We start from the raw sequence: 20885 nt of genomic DNA, 5'->3' as shown, positions 1-20885 counted from the left end.
TTCATATTTAATCATAAACAAGAAGAAAAAAAAAACTAAGTGGAGCATCCAGAAAGCGTTTTCTGTGGAATGTGCCCATCGTTCCTGTGGTAACTGTGGGAATGATCGCAGGGGAGAAAAAGCTGCTGCTCTTTGTGAGGAAGTCTTTGGACTCGAGATGACCTTTGACAAGTGAGGGGAAACTTGAACATGAGGAATAAAACGTGAATTTTGTTGGTGCAAACGCTAAAGAAGCTAAACCTTCCTGATGGTAAACGTTTTAGATGAAAGATCAGGCTCTGCTTCACCTCATGAACACAGGACAAAATAAAGAAAGTTAGATTTGTTAGTTTGGAAAAAGAGATTTAAATCTCTGATTTTGGCCTCTGGATCATTTCATGTGTGTGGATGAAAGCCTAGTTGGAGCGAGAGGCGGCAGCATCCAGTAACTCCTCTAAGGATTCGGCTCCTTCCAGTTTCAGCTCCTCCTTCTGAGTCTTTGCCTTTTTGGCGGGGATTTTACTGGACAAAGGTGCATCTTCCTGCATCAGCTCTTGGGCCAGGATGTTGGTCACTGCTTGACCAGCTCGCCGGTGGTTGGCTTAGAAAGACACAAACAAAAAAAAAACACACAAACAAGAAACACAAATAAATAAGTAAAAAGACCACAAGAAACCAGCCCATTCAGACAAATACAAACACATCTGACTTTGGAGGGATTCATAAAAAGTCTTTGGGACAAACATTACACACCTGAACTGATTTATTCAACATTTTTCACAGATGATTTAAGCATCAGTTAGTTACCACTGGCCACGAGGTTGAACACACTTATAATTAGAGAAAATGCATTTACTGTGAAAATGCAGTGCTTAATAATGACTATGCTGAAGAATTTGCTGAAAAACAGCTGAAATTGGCTAAAAACACACTGAAATGTAGCTGAAATAAAGAACAAGCCTATGTTAGAAGAAGAAAGCAGAAAAAACACATATGTGCCAAATTAAAGTTGAAAAAGTAGAAATGAGCACAAAAATTAGTTAATTAGCTTTTTAAAAAGTCTGAAATAAGCAAAAACTAGCTGAAAACTAGCTGAAAAATCAGAAAGAAGCCTAAATTATTACCAGGATGTGGAGAGAGCACAATTGTGCCCAATTTGGCTGAAAGAAGCAGAAATGAGCACAAAAAAGTGGAAATTATCTGGAAAAAGCTGAAATGAGCAAAAATGGCTGAAAACTAGCTAAAAAAAAGTAGAAATAAGCTTAAATTATCAGAAGGACGTGCAGAGAGTATATTTTTGCTGAATTAGACAGAAAAAAAGCTAAAGTTAGCATAAAACAGATAAATAGTAGCTGAAATAGCAGTAAAAGTAGAAACTTGAAGATCAGCTGAAATGAACATGGCAAGGTGAAATCAGCAGAAATAAGTTAGAAGAAGCACAAAAATGTAGTTAGCAGAAAGAATCTGAAAGGAGCACAAAACAGACAAAAACAGTGGAAATTAGCTGAAAGTAGTTAAAGTTTAAATTTGCACACAGAAGCTGAAAGAAGCTGAACCAGAACAAAATGTGAAAGGAGCCGTAAAAGGTTGCAGACAGATCTAAAGATTTGAAGGATGTAAAATGAGCTCAATTCATTTTCTATGAGGAAAAAAAATGTCAGAAAAGGCTAAATATTTCAAAAAGCAAAAGTTGCACCAATACCAAAAGTCATAGCACCCTTCTCCTGAATGAGCTGAACGTTTTGATGTATGATTTGATGACACAGTACAAAACTGTGGAACGAGAAAGATGCCGAAAAATATATGGAAGAAAAAAGGATCACAATAGTGTGAATGCTTCTTAAACATTCACACAACAAGCACAAACAAAAACTAACAAGTTTATGTCTCTTGTTTACAATGAAGCAAACAACAGTTGTTTTCTCCCCTACCAACACAGCTGCAAGTGAACTGTCGAATGTGTGCTCACGCATTAGGCTCATATCTAGAACAACTTGCTACTGATGTCAGATTAGCATGTATGTGATGCTTACGGCTGCAACAAAAACAAAACGTAGACAGAAAGTAGGACAGAAGAGGGAGAGGTAAAATAAAGTGGAACTGGTTAGTTAAAGGAACACGAATGGTGTGGGAAAAAGGAAGCAGCAACACAGAGGGTTAGACATCATGCAGAGCAGGATGATTCACACCGTGGGAAGATTAAAGACGGAGGGATGAATGAAACTGCGACAAACATGGATGGATAGACCGAGTCAGAGGAGGCGTAAGCCCAGGAGAAATACGATAGGGGACAGAAATAAGTGGTAAAAATTACACCGCATGGTGTGTGACGGATCGAGCCCTGGGGATGCTGGCGTTCTGATTATTCTACCTGCTTACTCCTGCACAACTCCACACAGCAACCTTATCACTCGTTCCCTCCACTTCTCCTTTACCGCTCCTTACTCTCCCTGTGTATACAGCGGCAGCCATTTTGAGCTATATAGGTCAGTAGGAGATTGCATTTGCAGTTATTTTATGGCAGATGTAGATTTGGAGCTCGTTGCTCCTCTTGCAAACAAACGCATGAAACAGGACACGTTTGCTAAGAAAAATGAGATCAGTCCAGTGATGGAACAAAAAAAAAAAAAAAGACATGCAAACAAACCACGGGAACACAACAACACACCAAGGCTTGCATGGTTCTAACGTGCCAGTATCACACAAACACACACAGATATTACCGAGCAGGTCTCCAGAACTAGTTGTGACAGAGACACAATTGAGTCTACAGAAAAGAGGAGAAAATAAACATTTGTGCATTAAGGACCAGCTGATGTATAACATACAGCAAACTGCACGAACACGTCATCTATTTTGGTCCCTCTCAACCCTCGTTCTCATAAACTTGCTAATTAGAAATTATGCAAATGACCTAAAAAGCAGAAGTGTGTGTGTGTGTGTGTGAGCAGTGCAGCGCCTGTCCTACAAATTTAAACCCGGTGAGAAAATCTCTTCAAAAGGCTGTCGAGGCAAAAATCGAGCTTCTCTCATCTTCCTCCACTTCCTTCAAGAGAGAAAACAGGGAGGAGGATCAGAAGAACTAGTCTGGGAACGAGATAGATTTAGACAAACCTGAAAATTAGAGATGGAATACACAGTTTTTTTTTCCATGTAAAATAACATTAACTAGTTTTGGGTTTTGATCTGACACAGCGAGGACTTAACCTTATTACAGATATTGTCATCACGAGGACATGTGACGGGGTTTCTTAATATCAAACGTTAAAAACCTACAACTTCTTTAGTGAGGCCTCCTGCCCACACAGAGGTGTCTTCATTGCTGCTGTGATTAAACAACGTTGAACAGATTTGTGTTTTGTTGCTGTGGTACTATCCCAGGGACGTACAACAGTTTAAATTTATTTTGTGACTCTGAAAGCAACTGTCTAAAGGCTGACAGAATATTGCTACTGGTGAAATTTAACACCAGCAGCTTTAGAGTTTGTCCCCAGCTTGGCACGAAAAGTGTGAATGTCTCATTCTCAGCTGCGTCAGTAATTACGTTTTTTCTCTGCGTTTCTTGTGAACTTTGCAAAAACACTGAACAGAAAACACTCAGCATGTGCCATCACAAACAGGAAGATTATACAATCAAAAGATCAGATTTGGACTAAACGATCCATGCAGCTGGCATAAAGCCACGCGGCTGCAGACCTGGTTGGGGCAGACAACAAATACTCTCGTCGGTGTGTTTACTACACTGTAGGGTCATGAGTGGCACAGAGAACTTTGTGAAAAGCTCATCTGTAACACATTACACTGCAGGAGATTAAAGTTATGACTACCTGATGAGGGAAAGTACAGCTTTGCTGCACAACAACATCCACCTATCAAAAACTGTGAAATATGTATGTTTATGACAAAAATCAGCTGTATAGTGTTTAGTATAACAGAATCTGTAACAAACACCATCACATGACTGGTAATGATGGGGGGAACAACACAGGCTGCAGATGCAGTGTTTTGAACTTAGCAGGGGATCAGAGCGCCCTCTTCAGGCTGCAGCGAGCAACACACTGCTCTACTTTAGAGTACTGTGGGAAAAAGTGATGTCATTCAGCACCACCTCTGGTGGGAAAGTATTGATGTGAAAGTGCTGATTATTGGTTACTGGTGCACATGGACCGTCTCGATGTTGTTACGACATCGCCAGTGTTTCAGTTATAAACTGACCGATGAGCGCTCTCCTACTGTGCATCTGCACGAGTTGTGAACATCTGTGAAAGCATGTGTTCAGAGCTCAAAGTGTTTCTGTTTCTTTCTCTAAGAGCAGACTGTAGAGCCAGCGTGTGCCTCTATTGTTGCTATCCTCTTTATCTCCGTCTCCCTGAGGTGATTGGTCAGCAAGCTGCTTTCTGTTATTGGTTGTTGCAGCCAGGGTCATGACCCAGCAGATGGGTCTATAAACAAGTCATTCTTCTAGTTAAATTGCTCCTGAATCATAAAGTGTTTTAAATTTATTAAAATAAAATAAAATAAAAGCTAGCTTATCCTGAGGTAACAATCTAAGGCTGATGGGAATAGTTTGATAGTTTTGTTCGAAAGCTTCTGTCCTCTGGAATGTGTTTAGCTTCATATGCAAACATCCATGTGCCTTTTGTATTGGCATGTGAGCATCTGGCGTGTGTGTTTTATCTTTGTGTGCTTAAAAGGGGTGTAGACAGACGGAGGGTAGGCAGCTGCAGACCCCCACATTCTATAAAACAATCAGACACACACAGCGCGGGCTGAGGTACAGGTCAAAGGTGACGGGGTGGATGGCTTCAACAGCCTCGTGGCAAACTATTCAGTCACACTGCTGTGACACAACGAGCATGACGACACACTCAACAGGTCTTTGAAATCAGTCGTGATGTTTGCAGTCACTGCAGCTGTGAGGAGTGTGTGTGTGTGTGTGTGTGTGTGTGTGGGGGGGGGGGGGCTCTTTGTATAACAACAGAGAAATTAAGTTTTTTATTAGGAAAATGAACAAAAGGAGTGTGATTGTTGAGTGCTGAAAATAGCAACAACTAAAATAAATACTACTAATAATGATAATAATGAAAAGCTATGTAATAGTAGCAAAACAGAAGTTAAGAGCCAAAAGTAACAAAAGAACTGAAAAGATCAGCATTTTTCGACAGTGAAAATATTTCTAAGTTAATTCCAAAAAGTATAAAAGTTAAAAAAAGCAAACCTATCTGAGAATGAGCTGAACATTTTGGATATGAATGGCTAAAATTGCTTATTGTGTTGCAAAAAAAAAAAAAAAACTGCACCTCAATAATATCAATGTTGAATCAACATTCATCCAATTATACACACAAGTTAAAATCTCTACAGAGTAAAACATTAAAATAAAATAAAAAAAACTGTAATTTATACATTTAAAAAGTATGCATTACACATTGCTCATGGAAAAAAGGGGCCCATTAAGAACTAGTCACATATTAACATTGTAATATCTGCTGTCTGACATGCTCAACATTAAAGCAATAGTTTAAAGTTTATTAAAGCCAACATGAGATGTTTTGACTCTATTCTTCTGCATTATTTTAATTTGTAAATGCTATGCTCATGTTTTCTGTACAAATATAAATCTAACTAAATTTTATAAGCAGAATTGTATTTACCCTAAACGTAAACATAATTAGACAAAGAATTATCTGATTTCTTAAATGAAATAAAAAATTGAAGTTGCTTCAGTTAATTTTTTTGAAAACTATGAAAGAGTGAATACAATAATCCACCAGGCAGCTAAAACTCTACTTCTCACAGATCATTCAAATGAATTGTTAAGTGTTTTGAGACACATTATGAGACATCAATAATTACATTGTACATCAAGCACTTTTAAAATGAGCCATTAGCTGCAGGGAAAAGTAATTAGAAATGTGTAAGAGCACATCATCAACTGGTGTCAGTGGCCTCAAGGCAAGGGCTGCTCGTCATGAGGGTGGAAAGCATGAAAAACCACATCAAGTCAAAATAATTCCCTTATGAGCTGTCAAAGCCTCAGATGTCTCAAAAATCATTCCATCTTTTACATCATATTCAAAACTAATTAAAGCAACTATTCCTGAGCTAATCTTTGACAAATTCTACACTTGCTACACTGAAACTTGGCTTCATGTAATAATCACATTGTCAACATGTTCATGAATGCTTTGACCCACAGTTAGAGCTGCCTGTGGCCCCAAAAATATATCAACTGAGCCAGAGTTGAGATCTGCCTCCTCCTACTTCAGCTCTACTAAAAAGGACCTCTGACTCAACTAGGCAATAAAACTTGCCAAACACACACACACACACGACACACTCTTGTGTGTGGGTGAAAGCCTGTAGGCCCCGTGCAAATGCAAAAAGCAGTGCAGATGAAACATTTAAATACTTTAAATAAGCACAAATAACAACATATAAACTTCACAAACACTGAAAATCAACCGCAGCTGCACACCGTGCAAAACAGTGTTGGAAATCCCTGAACTTTGGCAAACGAAACATAAATGACAGTGGGGTAAAAGAGAAGACATTTAGCAGGGATGTGATATATAGCAGCAGCCACTCATATTTTCCAAGCCTTTCCTACCACACTGGTATGTGTAGCAAAGGAACACTCGTTCTCCCCATTTCTCTCCGTTCTGATCAGGTATTTCCTGTTAGGAGCGTGAGGTGGCCAAACACTATTATGGATGACTGAGTGAACCCTAGAGAGGGCCCCATTCTTTCTTTCCTGCTCTCTCTTCTCCTTTCAGCTACCCCCCCCCCCCCCCCACCACACACACATACACACACCCCTGCCCTGTCTCACTGTGGTCCCAGTTAGTTTAACAGTGATGAGCCAGAGCTGTTTGTTAGTTAGGAAAGTTTTCTGCACTCAGTATTTTCTAAATGAGACTTGGGGTTTAACTAAAGGCCAGTAAATCAGTTTTACTGCCATTACATAATGCACAAGATTGTGAAATATATTTAGAACTAAATGATAATTTAAAGAGAAAAGAAAGAAAGACACAAGGAGAAGATTAGACTAAACAAAGCAGTGCAGTCCACCCTCTGGCTCTGTGCTATTCCATTCTGGAGCCACGCTGCACATCTGGCTTCTATTGGAGGAGGGATTGGGTTGCACACTCCTCCACTGCCTTTTTTATGAGCAAATGCAGAACACACACACACAACGTGCATGTGAATAGACATGCACAGTCTCCCCTACTTCATCTGTAACAGTTATTGGGCACTGAACACTTCCCTGCTCACACATTTTCTAAAAACAGGAATCATGTTACACTGTTCTTATTCTCGCTTTCATTTACTGCGGCTTAAAACGGAGTGATCCCACTCAAAACGTGTGACATGTACAAGAGTGGAAAAACAGAAAATGAAAATCCACAAGCCTTCAGACAGTAAACAAAGTCTGATGGTGGACCAGCCAGTGAGCAGTTAATTAAATGTATGAGCATAAATATAAAAAGAACTGATAAAAGTTTACGACTTGAAAAAGTGATTTGAATCTCAATAAATGTAAACAAGAAGTGTAGGAATGTTACTCAAACGACTTTTTTTCAGTTTATTTGGAGGCTATAGCGATGACTTTTGTTAGAAACAGTTCTCTTTAAAGAATGTTGGGTTAAAACATATTTCACAATTCATTCTAGACGTGTTTGAACAATATCAAAATCTTTGAATAAAGTCTTGTGGATCTTTTCTACATAATAATAAAAAAAAACTATAAAAGAAAATTGGAAAATGGATCATTTTTACAGTAAATGTTTAATTGAATGTAAATATCCAAGACCATAAAAACAAATGTGAAGCTTTCTTCAGTATGTTGCAGGGAACTGGCTCTTTTGTTGGTCAGCTCAGTAAAATGAAGGCTTATTCGCACAGAAAACTGTAAATGGAAACTTATTCTTCAATGCAGCATTCTCAAGAGAGACACTTTTTTATTTGAGCTTTTCACCACGTTTTATGCTTTTCCTTTCTTTTTTCTGCTCACATGCTGGTTTACTCTCCTCAGCTTCAAATTCTTTCAATACTTTCCTATTCTGGCACCACACCCTAATCAGTTGCTCCACTCAGTAACCCACTGTCCACACCCACTTGTGGCACCCTCTCTTTTCTTCTGTTGTTGTGCCAGCCTGTAATGGCCTCCGCTTCACTCCCTGTAACTAGAAGCCCCAGAATAACACCAGAAGCTCACAGCTTCTGAGGCATGCAACAGAGACAAGGAACATAAACACATATGATGTTGAATGTTGACAAACTGAGTAAATCAAAGGAAAAGAAAAGCAACTTTCAGGTAGTCTTTGTTTTTGTCTACACGTCTATGCGAGAGGAAACTGAAATCTTTACAGCGAGACCTCCGTGTTTTGTGATGTTTATAGCCCTGGTTGAGTACGAGTACCTGCTTGTCTGGGTCCTCTCTTTCTCCTGAAAGCAGCGCCGGACTGCAGTGCCTCCAACAGTCCATCCATGATGCCAGTCTCATCACCCTCTGTTACAAAAAGATAAAACATAATGTCAGCCATGCATCAACAAACAATGAAATGTATATTTGTAGCACACACACACACACACCCTGCCCACTGTCACAACCTTCTCATCATAACTCTGAACCACCTGGCATCAGTTATTTTATTTTACAGTAACAGGGAGATTGGTACAAAACTACCTTGTTATTTTTGTTTCTGATCTGCCAACTCATACATAGGAAACAGGGATATTTACCAAACATATGGCTACTTTCCAAATTAGAAGCATTAACCCAGATAGGCAGTGACCCAGTTAAGCTTTCACCACTGCTTTACAGGCTGCACAGTGGACTTTGATGAAGTTGTAAAATACACCCTTGTCGAAAAGATTAACCATCAAGTCAAATCCACTTCAATGTAAACATGTAATTGTGGCTCACTTCTAAATGGGCACTGACTGGCGATGGACCTATGGTTACTGTATCTTTGCTGGTACAGTGTTTTTAGGTCGTGCCAGTGTTTGTTTACACCCTGACTCCCTGCAAAGACTGGCCATAAACAGGAAAAAAGTTGTTCCAAGCCGAGTGGGGCGCCCACTCTCAGTACTGTGTGTGCATGCGTGAGTGGGCTGCGACTCAACTCAACCCTGGGGCAAATGGTTTTAAAGATCTCTCCTTGAAGCTGAATAGAGACAGAGAGGTTCGGAAATGGGGCAGGAGAGCTGGGGGTTAAAGGTTTATATCATCACCTTCCCAACCCCCTAACACAGAGCACATGTCCTGCTTCACACACACATACACACACACACACACACACACACAGAATATTTAATCCTGCAGTAAGCCATGCAGCAGATGGTCTGTGGTCTGCCTGTCATGTCTGTGAAAGTCTCCCTCGCACCCTGTCTAAGCCTTTTACAGCTCGTAAACACCCCTTAGTGTCCAAACACTAGAACTACAGAAACAGGCCAGGATGATGGGCCTCACTTCTCTTCTGGGGAAACACATCTGGCCACAAACACTAATCACATGGTTCACTTGAAGGACTTGTTGAAGCACTTGTGAACATGTTTTGGAGACGGTGCAGACACCAAACAAGGAACTGGCTGTGTAGTAAACACACTTTTTATTGTCTGAGTGAACACACGGATAAAATGGAGAAGTCTTGGGGCTATTTTTATCCAGACAGTTGCACATACAGATCTGGAGCGTTTTGTTTTTCTCCCTCAGGTGTGGCTGACAACATCTCTGCTAAATAAAACCTTTCAGGAGCCATCCTTTACACAAAATAATTTTGTTTTGTTAGAAAGTAAGAACAGGGTGTTTGTGAGAAAAAAAAAACTTTTCAAAGTCACTTGCTGTAGATCATGTGCTACTTGTTGATTTGTATTAATGATTAACAGCACAGCAGTTTTCAAATTTAAACTGTCTTAAACTGTGGTGGGCAAATCAGCTTAAGGACAATTATTTAAGTGAGCAAAAACATAAAAAAGTACAATTCACACCCACACAAACAGAAGACAGCAAATTAGTGCTTATGGCAACTAAGATAAGATGGCTTAACAAGTGCAATCACATTAGATAAATAGCTTTTAAAGTTGTCTCACTGGATCTGATCTACAACACTATGCACACAAAATTCCCTGAGGAACATACGGTGGTGCTTGAAAGTTTGTGAATCCTTTAGAATTTTCCATATTTCTGCATGAATATGACCTAAAACATCATCAGATGTTCATACAAGTCCTAAAAGTAGATAAAGAGAACCCAGCTAAACAAATCAGACAAGTGAGAAAAATGATCCAATATCACATATTTGTGAGTGGTAAAAGTATGTGAACCTCTAGGATTAGCAGTTAATTTGAAGGTGAGGTTAGAGTCAGGTGTTTCCAATCAATGGGATGATGATCAGGTGTGAGTGGACACCATGTTTGATTTAAAGAACATGGATCTATCAAAGTCTGCTCTTCACAACATGTTTGTGGAAGTGTATCGTGGCACGAACAACGGAGATTTCTGAGGACTTCAGCAAAAAGAGTTGTTGATGCTCATCAGGTTGGAAAATGTTACAAAACCATGTGTGAAGAGTTTGGACTCCACAAATCCACAATCAGACAGATTGTGTACAAATGGAGGAAGTTCCAATACCATTGTTACCCTCCCCAGGAGTGGTTGACAAACAAAGATCACTCCAAGGCATGTAATAGTCAGCGAGGTCACAAAGAACCCCAGGGCAACTTGTAACAACTGAAGGTCTCTCACACATTGACTAAAGTTAATGTTCATGAGTCCACCATCAGGAGAACACTGAACAACAATGGTGTGCATGGCAGGGTTGCAAGGAGAAAGCCACTGCTCTCCAAAAATAACATTACTGCTCGTCTGCAGTTTACTAAAGATCATGTGGATAAGACAGAAGACTGCTGGAAGAATGTTTTGTGGACGGATGAGACCAAAATAGAACTTTCTGGTTTAAAGGAAAAATGTTATGTTTAGAGAAAGGAAATAATGCATTCCTGTATAAGAACCTTGTCCCATCTGTGAAACAATGCAGTGGTAGTATCATGGTTTGGACTTGTTTTGCTGCATCTGGGCCAGGACAGCTTGTCATCACTGATGGAAAAATGAATTATGAATTATATCAGAGAATTCTAAAGGAAAATGTCAGAACATCTGTCCATGATCTGAATCTCAGGAGAAGGTGGGTCATGCAGCATGACCCTGAGCACACAAGTCACACCAGATACTGAAAGCAAAGGTGCACATACTTTTACCATTTACAAACATATTGGATAATTTTCCTCAATATAAACAAACAAGTTTTTGTCTAATTTGTTTAGCTTGGTTCTCTTCATCTACTTTTAGGATTTGTATGAAAATCTGATGATGTTTTAAGTCGTATTTATGCAGAATTATAGAACATTCTAAAGGTTTCACAAACTTTCAACCACCTCTGTAAATACACACCTAAATCACATAAATCCTACATGGAGCAATAGCACCTCTAGAGGTTGTTAACACAATAATATATAAAAGTATGTCAAGGATTTAGGGAAACCAAACAATATATACATATAAAATGTAAATATATAAAAAAAACCAGTGCTAAGAACATGAAGTTTAATTATCTAATGTAATAAAACCTTGTGTGCCTTCTTTACAGTAACCTGATGTGACATCAGGGAAACTAGGTTGATTCTCTTTCACCCGGTCATAAACCTGTTTCTTTCCTCTCCTCGTCTAACCCTCTTTTCCATGAGGCAACAACACAGCCTAATCCACCGCTGAGCATCTGCTGCCCTACTCTCCTCCATCCCCTCCTCCACATTATTCTCTCACAAGAACTCTTTGAGTGGAGCACGAGCACTCTTAGCGGTGGTTCCCATACCAGCATCTGAATGAGTTCAAACCACACATGTACACACCCTCTTACTCAGACTGAGGACACACAGCCTTACTGACTTTTTTTACAGACACTACTGACACCTAGCTGCACAAACAAGGTACAGGGATGTCAGATTTCATTAGAGGAAATGTCTCACTTAAGGGACAGAAGCTGAATGTGAACTAGTCGGTGTGGTGATGCCTAAATATCAATGAGCACATGACTAAATAAGCGAAAAATGCAATTAGTCCTTCAAAGATTTTCACAAGAATGAGCCATTCAAAGCAACTCATGGTAACTCATCACATGCCTAAAACACAATGAGCCTTCACAGAGCAAAGCTGTCTGACTCACACAGGAATGACAAGGCCACAAGCTGCAAACACACAGAGACTTCCCAGGGTTTACCAAACACAACATCTGATGAACAAACTGATACAAAAATTCACTGAACTGACAACATAGTAATGGTCTGTGAGCAAAAGTGAAAATAAAAATGAACCTCTGGGATTTTAATATGCATAAACAGCAGCTGCTGACAACAAACTTTTGTTTAACAACATTTCAGGATATGGGTAATAAACAAATGCAAAACAAAGACTTGGTGTGTGGTTGGATTCAAATAAGGGGTGTTGAATGACTCCTGGCTGCAGGGACAGTCAAATGTGCCACCTGTATGTAAACGACACGTGCATGCTTATCTTTGAAGCTCTATTATGTTCCTTCTGCACATGCCTCCAGAGACTGAACATGCAATTTTTATCATGTTACCTTCTGCTACAAAGGCCACATACTTTTAACACAGACACAGAACATCTGGAGTGGTACCTCAGAGTTATTTATGTGTTGTTTTTTTTTTTTTTATGGATGAGAGAAAAAAAAACTGAAGGGGAAGTAAAGAAAGGATTAAAAACAAGAGAAGAGATGCCAGCTGGAACATGGATCAGTAAAAACATTTTGTTATGGTTTTAGAAAATGTGAACATTACCTGAAAAAAGTTTCTCCAGCAAATGGACTAAACCAACCAGAACCAGTGATAAGACAAATAATTCATCTATTCCACATACACACAAAGCTGTGAACAAACTTTACTGTGGGACAGCAGAGTCTCTGGAGAACCCAAGTGGAGCCAGAGAAAAAAGGAGGCATGCATGAAAAGTAGGTCAGAGACGGAATGAAGGGGAAAATGTTTGTGCATGAAAGTGTGTCTGCAAAAGAGGATTTGACTGCTGACTGTGTGCATGTGGGCAGAGGAGAGTGGTTTGGATTTGTGTTAGATGGGACAATATGCTCCAAGCATTTTGCAGTGTAACATAAATACTAGATAAGTAGAAATATGTATTAGCCGATACCTATTAGAAGTGTATGGACTTTCTCCCCAGTTCTTGTATGCAAATAAATAAATAAAGCCCAACTTTCAGAAGCATGAAAGGAGTTCAGGCTGTTTCTTATGTATATCCTTCTTTTCCTCACTTTATGAGAAGCTTCAGTAATGGAAGCTTACTTCAGAACAAGTCATTAACATAAGATAAACTCTGGTCTTTAAATACTGATGTGTGTAAATACTGATGTTCACACTCACACACAAAACACATTACAGAGAAGTGTGGACTCTGACTGCCCCCAACTGGCGTGTGGAAGAAATGCAAAGTGACAGATGTGGAGTATGTTTATCTTTTTCAGTCATACACAGGGCTACAAACTAAAACAAAAACAATCATCCAGAAATTATGACCTCCAGTGATGTCAAGAAGTTGGTTTCTTTTCAGTTTCTCCTCTTTCTCCTTTTCTGCCTTTTCTCTCGCCAGTTTGGCCCTCTTGATCTTCTCTTCAGATTCCTTCCTCTTCTGATTCTCTTGTACAGCTTGCTGCAAAAAAAAAGAAAAACAAAGAAGAATACTAAATATAAGCCTGCAAGTAAAAATTTTAAGAAGTTGGTTGGAAATAATGAAGATTAAAGTCATGCTTTAAGAAAAACAAGCATATATTTGAGGAATCAGATTGATGTCTGGGTGTGCAAACTAAACTTTTAACAGCAAGTACAGGCGGTTGTGCTTTGCAACAGGTAAAACAAGTTAACTTCCTTGAGCTCACATTTACTGTTGACATGGTGTATTAAGCTGAACAGTCACTTGTTGTTTTATCAATACAAACAGCAGGTGTTCGACCACCTGTTTTGTGTCATTGTTGTTTGTTCTTTATCTTACATCTACCACACCTTCCCTGATCATTTTATGTTTAAATGTAAACACAAAAGACTGAAAACGTAAATAGTTCTGAATTTGTGTGTCCTTAAAACACCAGCGCCCACCTGGAACATGTTTTTAAAGTTGCTCAGGTCTCCAAAGAATTCCTCCACTGAGATTTTCCTTGGGTCAAAGACAAAATATTCTCCCAGATCGGTGTATTGTTTCTCCATGCTCTTGTGCATCAAATCCAGCTTCTCGTACTGTTCTCGAGCAACACTTACAAAACTGTGCAGGCATACTGTTAAGGTGCAAAGAGCCCATATCTGTTCATTTTAAACACGACACGTTAATTAGTCAAAGACAAAATACTGGTGTGTATAGGCAGCTGAATTAAAGGATATAGACATCTTTTCCACAAAGAGGTCATTTTCATTTTGTGGAGGGGGAAAGGTTTCCAGATCTTTCTCCAGGTTCTTGATTTGACGGCCCATCAGCTCGAGATTCTTCTGAATTGTTTCTGCAGAAACTGTCATAAACAAGAAAAATGTTAACACCGGAAAACAGCGTGGAAGATGGACAAGACATTACACATGAAAACAGCCAACAAAAGATACTATTAAACTGTGTAGCGATTACTGCTCGAGCTTCTACCTTAACCAGTTTCGGACAGAACCGATTTATAAAAAAATAAAAGTTTGCAGATAGACAGAAAAAGAGAGAGAGACCAAAAAAACTTTGACCAGATGTAACGGACAGAAAATACCATGTACGAATAATGATTTACAAACAAATGTTCATTTACCTCTGCTGGCCTTTTCCACATGAATAAGCTCGTCAGGAAAGCTCATGACATCGGGATGCTGCTCCTGGCACACGTCGGCAAGAAAATGGAGCAGGGTTTGCTTCAGGTCCGCTGATTTGGTGTCACGTAACTGATGGAAAAAATAAAATAAAATTACAAAACGACATACTGAAAAGATAGTCAAAACTTGTCAAAGACCAGACTTTGAACATCTTTCTAAAGTTTGACAACAATTGTTGTGCTCATCATTTTAATGGCTTTTAATGGGTGATTGACATGTTTATTACATTCCAGCTGGATTATTATGATCCTCTGTATCTTTGTGTTAGCCAGGCCGACCTCTCATGACTGCAGTTCGTTCAGACTGCTGCAGCTCATCTTTTAACACAAAGGAAGCGTAAACAAATCTATCTCAATTCCCTTCACTGCCTCTCTGCTCGTTTAAGAATTTATTTAAAAATGTTATTGTTGTTGCCTTTAATAGGCAGTCTTGTATTTTTATCTGACCTTTTGCTGCCCTATGCGCCCTCCTAATCCCTTAGAACCAATGATTGTTTGCCGTTAGTTTTCCTGAGAGTTAAGCTCTTCCACAGAGGTGATTGGCCCTTTTCAGCTGTAGCTCCTCAACTGTGGAACCAGCTGCCCCTTCATATCAGACAAGCTTGAACTCTTGGTAGTTTTACGTCTGGGCCTAAAACACATTTTGTACTCACTGGTTTTAAATACAACATGAGTTGACATTTTTCCAAAAATGTAATGGTTTAGTTTTATATCTTATTATAGGTTTATTGATGTGATTTTTGTTGCTTTTTATGGCATTGGGTTTGGTCTTATTTATTTTTGTTACTATTTATTGTTTTGTGTGCAGCACTGGCCAGTCATGGTCATTTTTAAAGGTGCTATATAAATAAATTAATGTAATGCCAGATTATAAAATGTTGCAAACTACATCACACCATGGTTGATGCATTAGCTCTGTGTGGAGCCGTTTCAATGATAAAGATATTGTGAAATTAAATGCAATGTAAGTCATACCCAACACTTGGAAGTGTATGAGGAAAATATTTTTATAGAGATGTATCTAATTAGAGAGGTAAGCAGATATGAAATGCACAAAATGAACTGTAAAGACAGAGCAACTTTGGCTTTTGTGAAACATTAGGTTATAAATCAGGCTTTACAACTGAGAAATCAAAATGCTAGCAGTGGCTGTTAAAAGTTTCTGTGACTTCATTGCAATAAGAAAGACATTTTCACTTTAATATGTATCATGCCATTACTCCATATGCCTACACCAATGCCTATTCAGCACTCTTGTTAAGGTTTGTTTGTGCATCACATTTTTACACTTCACCTTGCACAGGTAAGAGACGGAAAAGCCGAACGCTTTCCCATTCCTGGAGCCAGAATTCATATAGTTCCCAACAAGAAGGATGATTTGCAGCAGCCTGGCAAAGCTTTCACTTTTCCTGAGCTCCTCACAGGCTGCTACCACAGAAACAACATCTGGCTTGATGTTGTTCAGCTGCTCCTCAAACTGCAGCTTGAACAGGATGGCCTGAAGTCGCGGCATCAGTCGCTTCACGCTAGACATCTGGAGAAACAAGAGAGTGAGGGGAATTTTAAGGTCTTTCCTGTCATGGCTTATTGTCACAGTGTAGAGGCAAAGTTGTGAATGAGTAAAGGGGATTTCACCCTTAACTCAGATTTCCATACTTGAACAGTATCAGCTTTGTTTCTCAACAGCATGATACAGTGTGCCTAAAATATTGGCTGTACGGAAATATTTCCACATTTTCTACACATCATTCAGTGGAAGATACTGTGTGCGTCTTGTTTGGGGTTTGTCATCCCTAGCTAGCCTAAGTAAAAATAAATAAATAAATAAATCTAAAAATATTTTACTGGCCTTGTTACAAAGGACAAACGTAGTGAAATAACTGACCCAAATGATGTTTTACAAACAGGTGTGAGCTTCTTTCATTGCTTTATGTCTTGTAAAAAGAAAACATCTGTTGTTTATTCCATAAGTGATTTTTGCCATTAGGTATTTCTCGTACTGGGTACCTACATACTTTTACTAAACACTACTGTCCATCTTTTGAGAAATGTTTTGGGGCTTGTGTGCGTGTTTGTTTTCTCACCACTACTCCAAACTGTTCAGACTCAGCCAGATCTTCGTATTCATCCTTCATCTCTGCCAGGATAGCCAGTTGATCTGGTGCTGGAAGCTGTTTGACCAGGTTCTGTGTGGGATTGAAAATAATTCATATTTGCACAAGTCCAAAGCTGCTGGTGAAGATTTTCAGTCATCCGGGACATGCTAAATCCAAACAAAATTAAAAGCAAAAACAACCAGACTTCTGTTCTGCAGCTGAAGACGTTTTGCTTCTCATCCGAGGAGCTTTCTCACTTCAAAGAAACAGGGAGAGTTGGATTCAAGTTATAAAGCTGAGGTGTTCCGTCTGTAAACTTGCATATTGCAGCTTGACACATGCAAATTGCCCTCTCCCTCTTCAAAATAGAGAATCGTTAGGGTCTTTGCTAGTCTGACTCACAGAGGGGCCACTATATCTGTATTTTGTATTTATGTAAAGCACTTTGTGATTTTATCAATGAAAAGTGCTATATAAATAAAGTTGACTTACTTACACTATGGTCCCATGAATAAATGTCTTGATTGGTGTGAAACTGACTGGGTATCAGGCCTAAAGTTGCATTATAGATTTTTGAAAGCCAGAATCTGAGACCTCCTCCTCTGTTTAAATATGGTTTCTCTCGTTTTACATGAATGGCTTCCTTCATCTCCTATCAAATCATTTGTTTTCTTGGTCTAAAATGTGAACATTCAGATCTACAAAAGAGTGTCCCTTATCCTTGAGGTGTAGGTGGGTCGCTGACTCTTGTCTTAAAGAGCTGCCTCTCCTATGATGAGCCATGTGTCTGTGAAGAGGCTGTTTGGTTTCTCCAATATAGAGATCTGGATATTCTTCTCTGCACTGGACTGCATATAGCACACCACTCCATTTGTGTTTGGGTGTTTTGTCCTTGGGGTGGACCAGCCTCTGTCTGAGAGTCCTGTTGGGTTTGAAATGTACTGGGATGAGCTGGACTGAGAAGCTCAGTCCTCACCTCCTTCTACAGGTGTGCAGTGGAGAGCATCCTGTGCTCCAGCATCAATGTGTGGCATGGAGGCTGCACAGCTGCAGAAAGAAAAGCTTTGCAGAGAGTGGTGAAGGCTGCACAGAAGTCTGTTGGAGTCAGCCTCCCCACCATCACAGACATCTACACCTCTAGATGCAAGAAGAGGGCCACCTACATCATGAAGGACCCCACTCACCCAGCACACAATTTTTGCCCCGCTCCCCTGAGGCAGGAGGTTGAGGAGCATTAGGTGCAGAACCACTAGACTGAGGAACAGCTTCTACCCTGAGGTTGTCAAGACTCATGCAGCTTTAATCAGGATAATCACTGTGAAAAAAATCACATCATGCTGCTGTGTATTCATTAGTACTTATCTGCTCATACGGACTCATGTTCGTGCTGCTGTTCAGCGTGTTGTTTTTATACTACTAGTGATTGGAGTATTTTTAGTTAACGTTTTCTTAGTTCATATCTTAGATCTTATTACTGTTTTTCTTTTACATTTTATACTTTTCTTGGATGTAACTGGGACCCTGTGTACACGGTTTCATTCCACCACATGTACCACATGTGGTGGAATGACAAAACCTTGGATCCTTGACCAACAAAGTCCATGCTCAATAATCCAGGTATACAATCCAAAAATTTTCAGTCAGGCCATCTGGACAGTTTTGAACCAGTTTGACATGATTGTCGACGAGGGGGAGGGCCGGCACAGGAGGAGGGGACGTGCCAAAGAGACCATCTTAGCACCGAAATAACTGGTTTGTTCCACTTTGGAGTAAGCTGTTAGGGAAAGAATCAGTTTTGTGTTGTGCGTTTCCTTGACTGATGAAGCCTTCTGGATGGAAGGTGAAATGTTTAAGCACAAAAAATAAAATAAGCTGTCCAGATGACCTGACTGAAAATTGTTGGCTTGGACCCTTGAATTTTCCTGGTTAGGGATTTACAAGTCTAACAGTTCACTTAGAATATAAACAAGTTTGGAGAGTCCAAAGCTATCCCTCCATATATGGTCCATACAAAACAAAGATTGAATGACCTGTAAAATGTCTTCAGATTATTTCTAAAGCTGAGTAACTAAATGCATATTACCGGTAACTAAATGCATTTAGTTTACTCTAAATGCAGACAAAACAGATTTATTATAAAATAGGTTAACACATATATAAATGCACATTGAGGCTTTTAATTTAACATTAAAATAGGTTTGAATTAAGTACCTGAACCATGGACTCTGTGAGAATCTTCTCATCGACTTGCAGGATGGCGTTCTTAATCTGTTCATATGGGAGGCGAAACGACCCCAGGAAAATGGCTACATGAGGAAAATACAATTAACAACAGGCCTCACTTCAAAATGTATTTTTGTAAACAGCTTTAGTAAATTAATCCAAAACATAAACAATACTGTTAGGTGGACTTACAGAGGTTCTGAGAAGACTTAGCATCAAGAACCTTCAGCTCCTTCACCTTCTTCTTTTGCACTTGCTTTTTCTCATCTCCCCCATCCTGCTCTTTTTTAGCTAAAGAAAAAGACAGAAGGAAAAAGGGATGGAATTTTATTATATTTTTCAATACTTGTCTAATGCATGGGGCACGTGAATACAAATAATGTTAGAAAGTCAGCAGTGAGAGCGATGAGCATTGTAATATGAAAAAAAGTGGATCAGAACAATGGAAAGAGGGCCTATGTGATGCAAATAAAAACTGACAGACTTGGCACAGCCTTTTTTCTCACTCTCCTCCAACTGTATAATGTTGAGAAGGTGTTGGATTTTTCTTTCAGCAGCCTTGGGTAAAACTGAACTAACATAAAATGCCTGTAAAACTGGGGGCAATGTATGATGTCTGGTGAGCTTGGGCTTTTGGAATTAAGGCCAAGAATTTGTTAACTCAAGGGCATTAAAACAGCATTCTAGCTATGCACACACACACAGAGACACACACAAACTGGAAAGAAATATTTTAGATGAATTTGCTCTGACAAGGTCAGGATTGTGACTAAGGATGTGTCAAATTGTGGGGGTGGATGCGAACAAGATGAGAATTAGGAGTGAAAGATGAGCAGTCACATAGGATTGACCATATAACAGCTTGATATATCGAGGCACATCAGGTCTAAGGTCAGCAGAAGTCAGGACGTCACATCTGTTCTGTCTCCTGTCAGCATTATTCAGTACCCCCAGATTACCTGGAGGTCATGATTAAATAATAAATGTCAATTCCAAACCTGACAAATCTTCTAAATGACTTCAGTATGGGCATAAAAAGCCAATCTCAGCCATCCTTTTGAACAATGATAAAATTCTGACCTCTTACTTTGACCCCAGTCTCTGATTTAAGTTTTATCTTACAGTGGGACATTATCAGCCTCTTTACAACCTTGCTTTTCTCTTATCTTTGTAAAAACAAAACAAAAAAAAAGAAAGACAAACGTAAAACAAAAACTGTTTGAATGGAAACCAACATCAATGTAGATGCGTGTGGCACAACTGAACATTTTTGGTAAAAACCTTTCTGCGATTTAAAGTATGAAGGAACTTGAAGGAATGCTGAATGTCATGCCAGAGTTTTAAACAAAGGTTATAATGTGTTGAGAAGGAAGGGAGTTGCAGCCATGTTGGTCAAAACTTAACTTCAAACTGTATGCAGATTTCTTCAGATGTGTTGTACCTCTGAGTGTGTGGGTATAACTCTTCAGACTATAAAACATAGTTTGAGCTCCATATTTGCAAATCTGACCAACTTACAATAATTTACCTGTTTGCCAAAGTCAATTATCTGTGGCTGGAATCTTGGATTAGTGTGACTCCAAAAGTAAGTGAGTTGCAGATAGGGATGGGCGATATGGCTCAAATATAATATTGTGATATTTCAAAGCATTCTGGCGATAAC

At 39.3% G+C, this 20885-nt stretch overlaps 1 protein-coding gene across 1 annotated transcript in view; it reads right to left on the bottom strand.

Annotated features, from left to right (window-relative positions):
• Positions 1-395: 395 nt before the first annotated feature.
• LOC119408460 (protein diaphanous homolog 1) overlaps positions 396-20885 on the bottom strand; it is a 133947-nt gene continuing 113457 nt past the window's right edge. The window contains exons 19-28 of the mRNA XM_037675286.1: positions 19415-19513; positions 19211-19305; positions 16988-17089; positions 16198-16437; positions 14844-14973; positions 14443-14567; positions 14164-14328; positions 13588-13720; positions 8402-8491; positions 396-580 (exon numbers count right to left, since the gene is read on the bottom strand). Of these exons, the coding sequence (XP_037531214.1) occupies positions 396-580; positions 8402-8491; positions 13588-13720; positions 14164-14328; positions 14443-14567; positions 14844-14973; positions 16198-16437; positions 16988-17089; positions 19211-19305; positions 19415-19513 (1364 nt within the window). The remainder of the gene's footprint in view (positions 581-8401; positions 8492-13587; positions 13721-14163; positions 14329-14442; positions 14568-14843; positions 14974-16197; positions 16438-16987; positions 17090-19210; positions 19306-19414; positions 19514-20885) is intronic.

This window comes from Nematolebias whitei, chromosome 4, assembly GCF_014905685.2.
Source record: "Nematolebias whitei isolate Nwh7 chromosome 4, NemWhi1, whole genome shotgun sequence".
In the NCBI taxonomy this organism is placed as follows: domain Eukaryota; kingdom Metazoa; phylum Chordata; class Actinopteri; order Cyprinodontiformes; family Rivulidae; genus Nematolebias; species Nematolebias whitei.
This window is presented reverse-complemented; position numbering and strand designations above follow the sequence as displayed.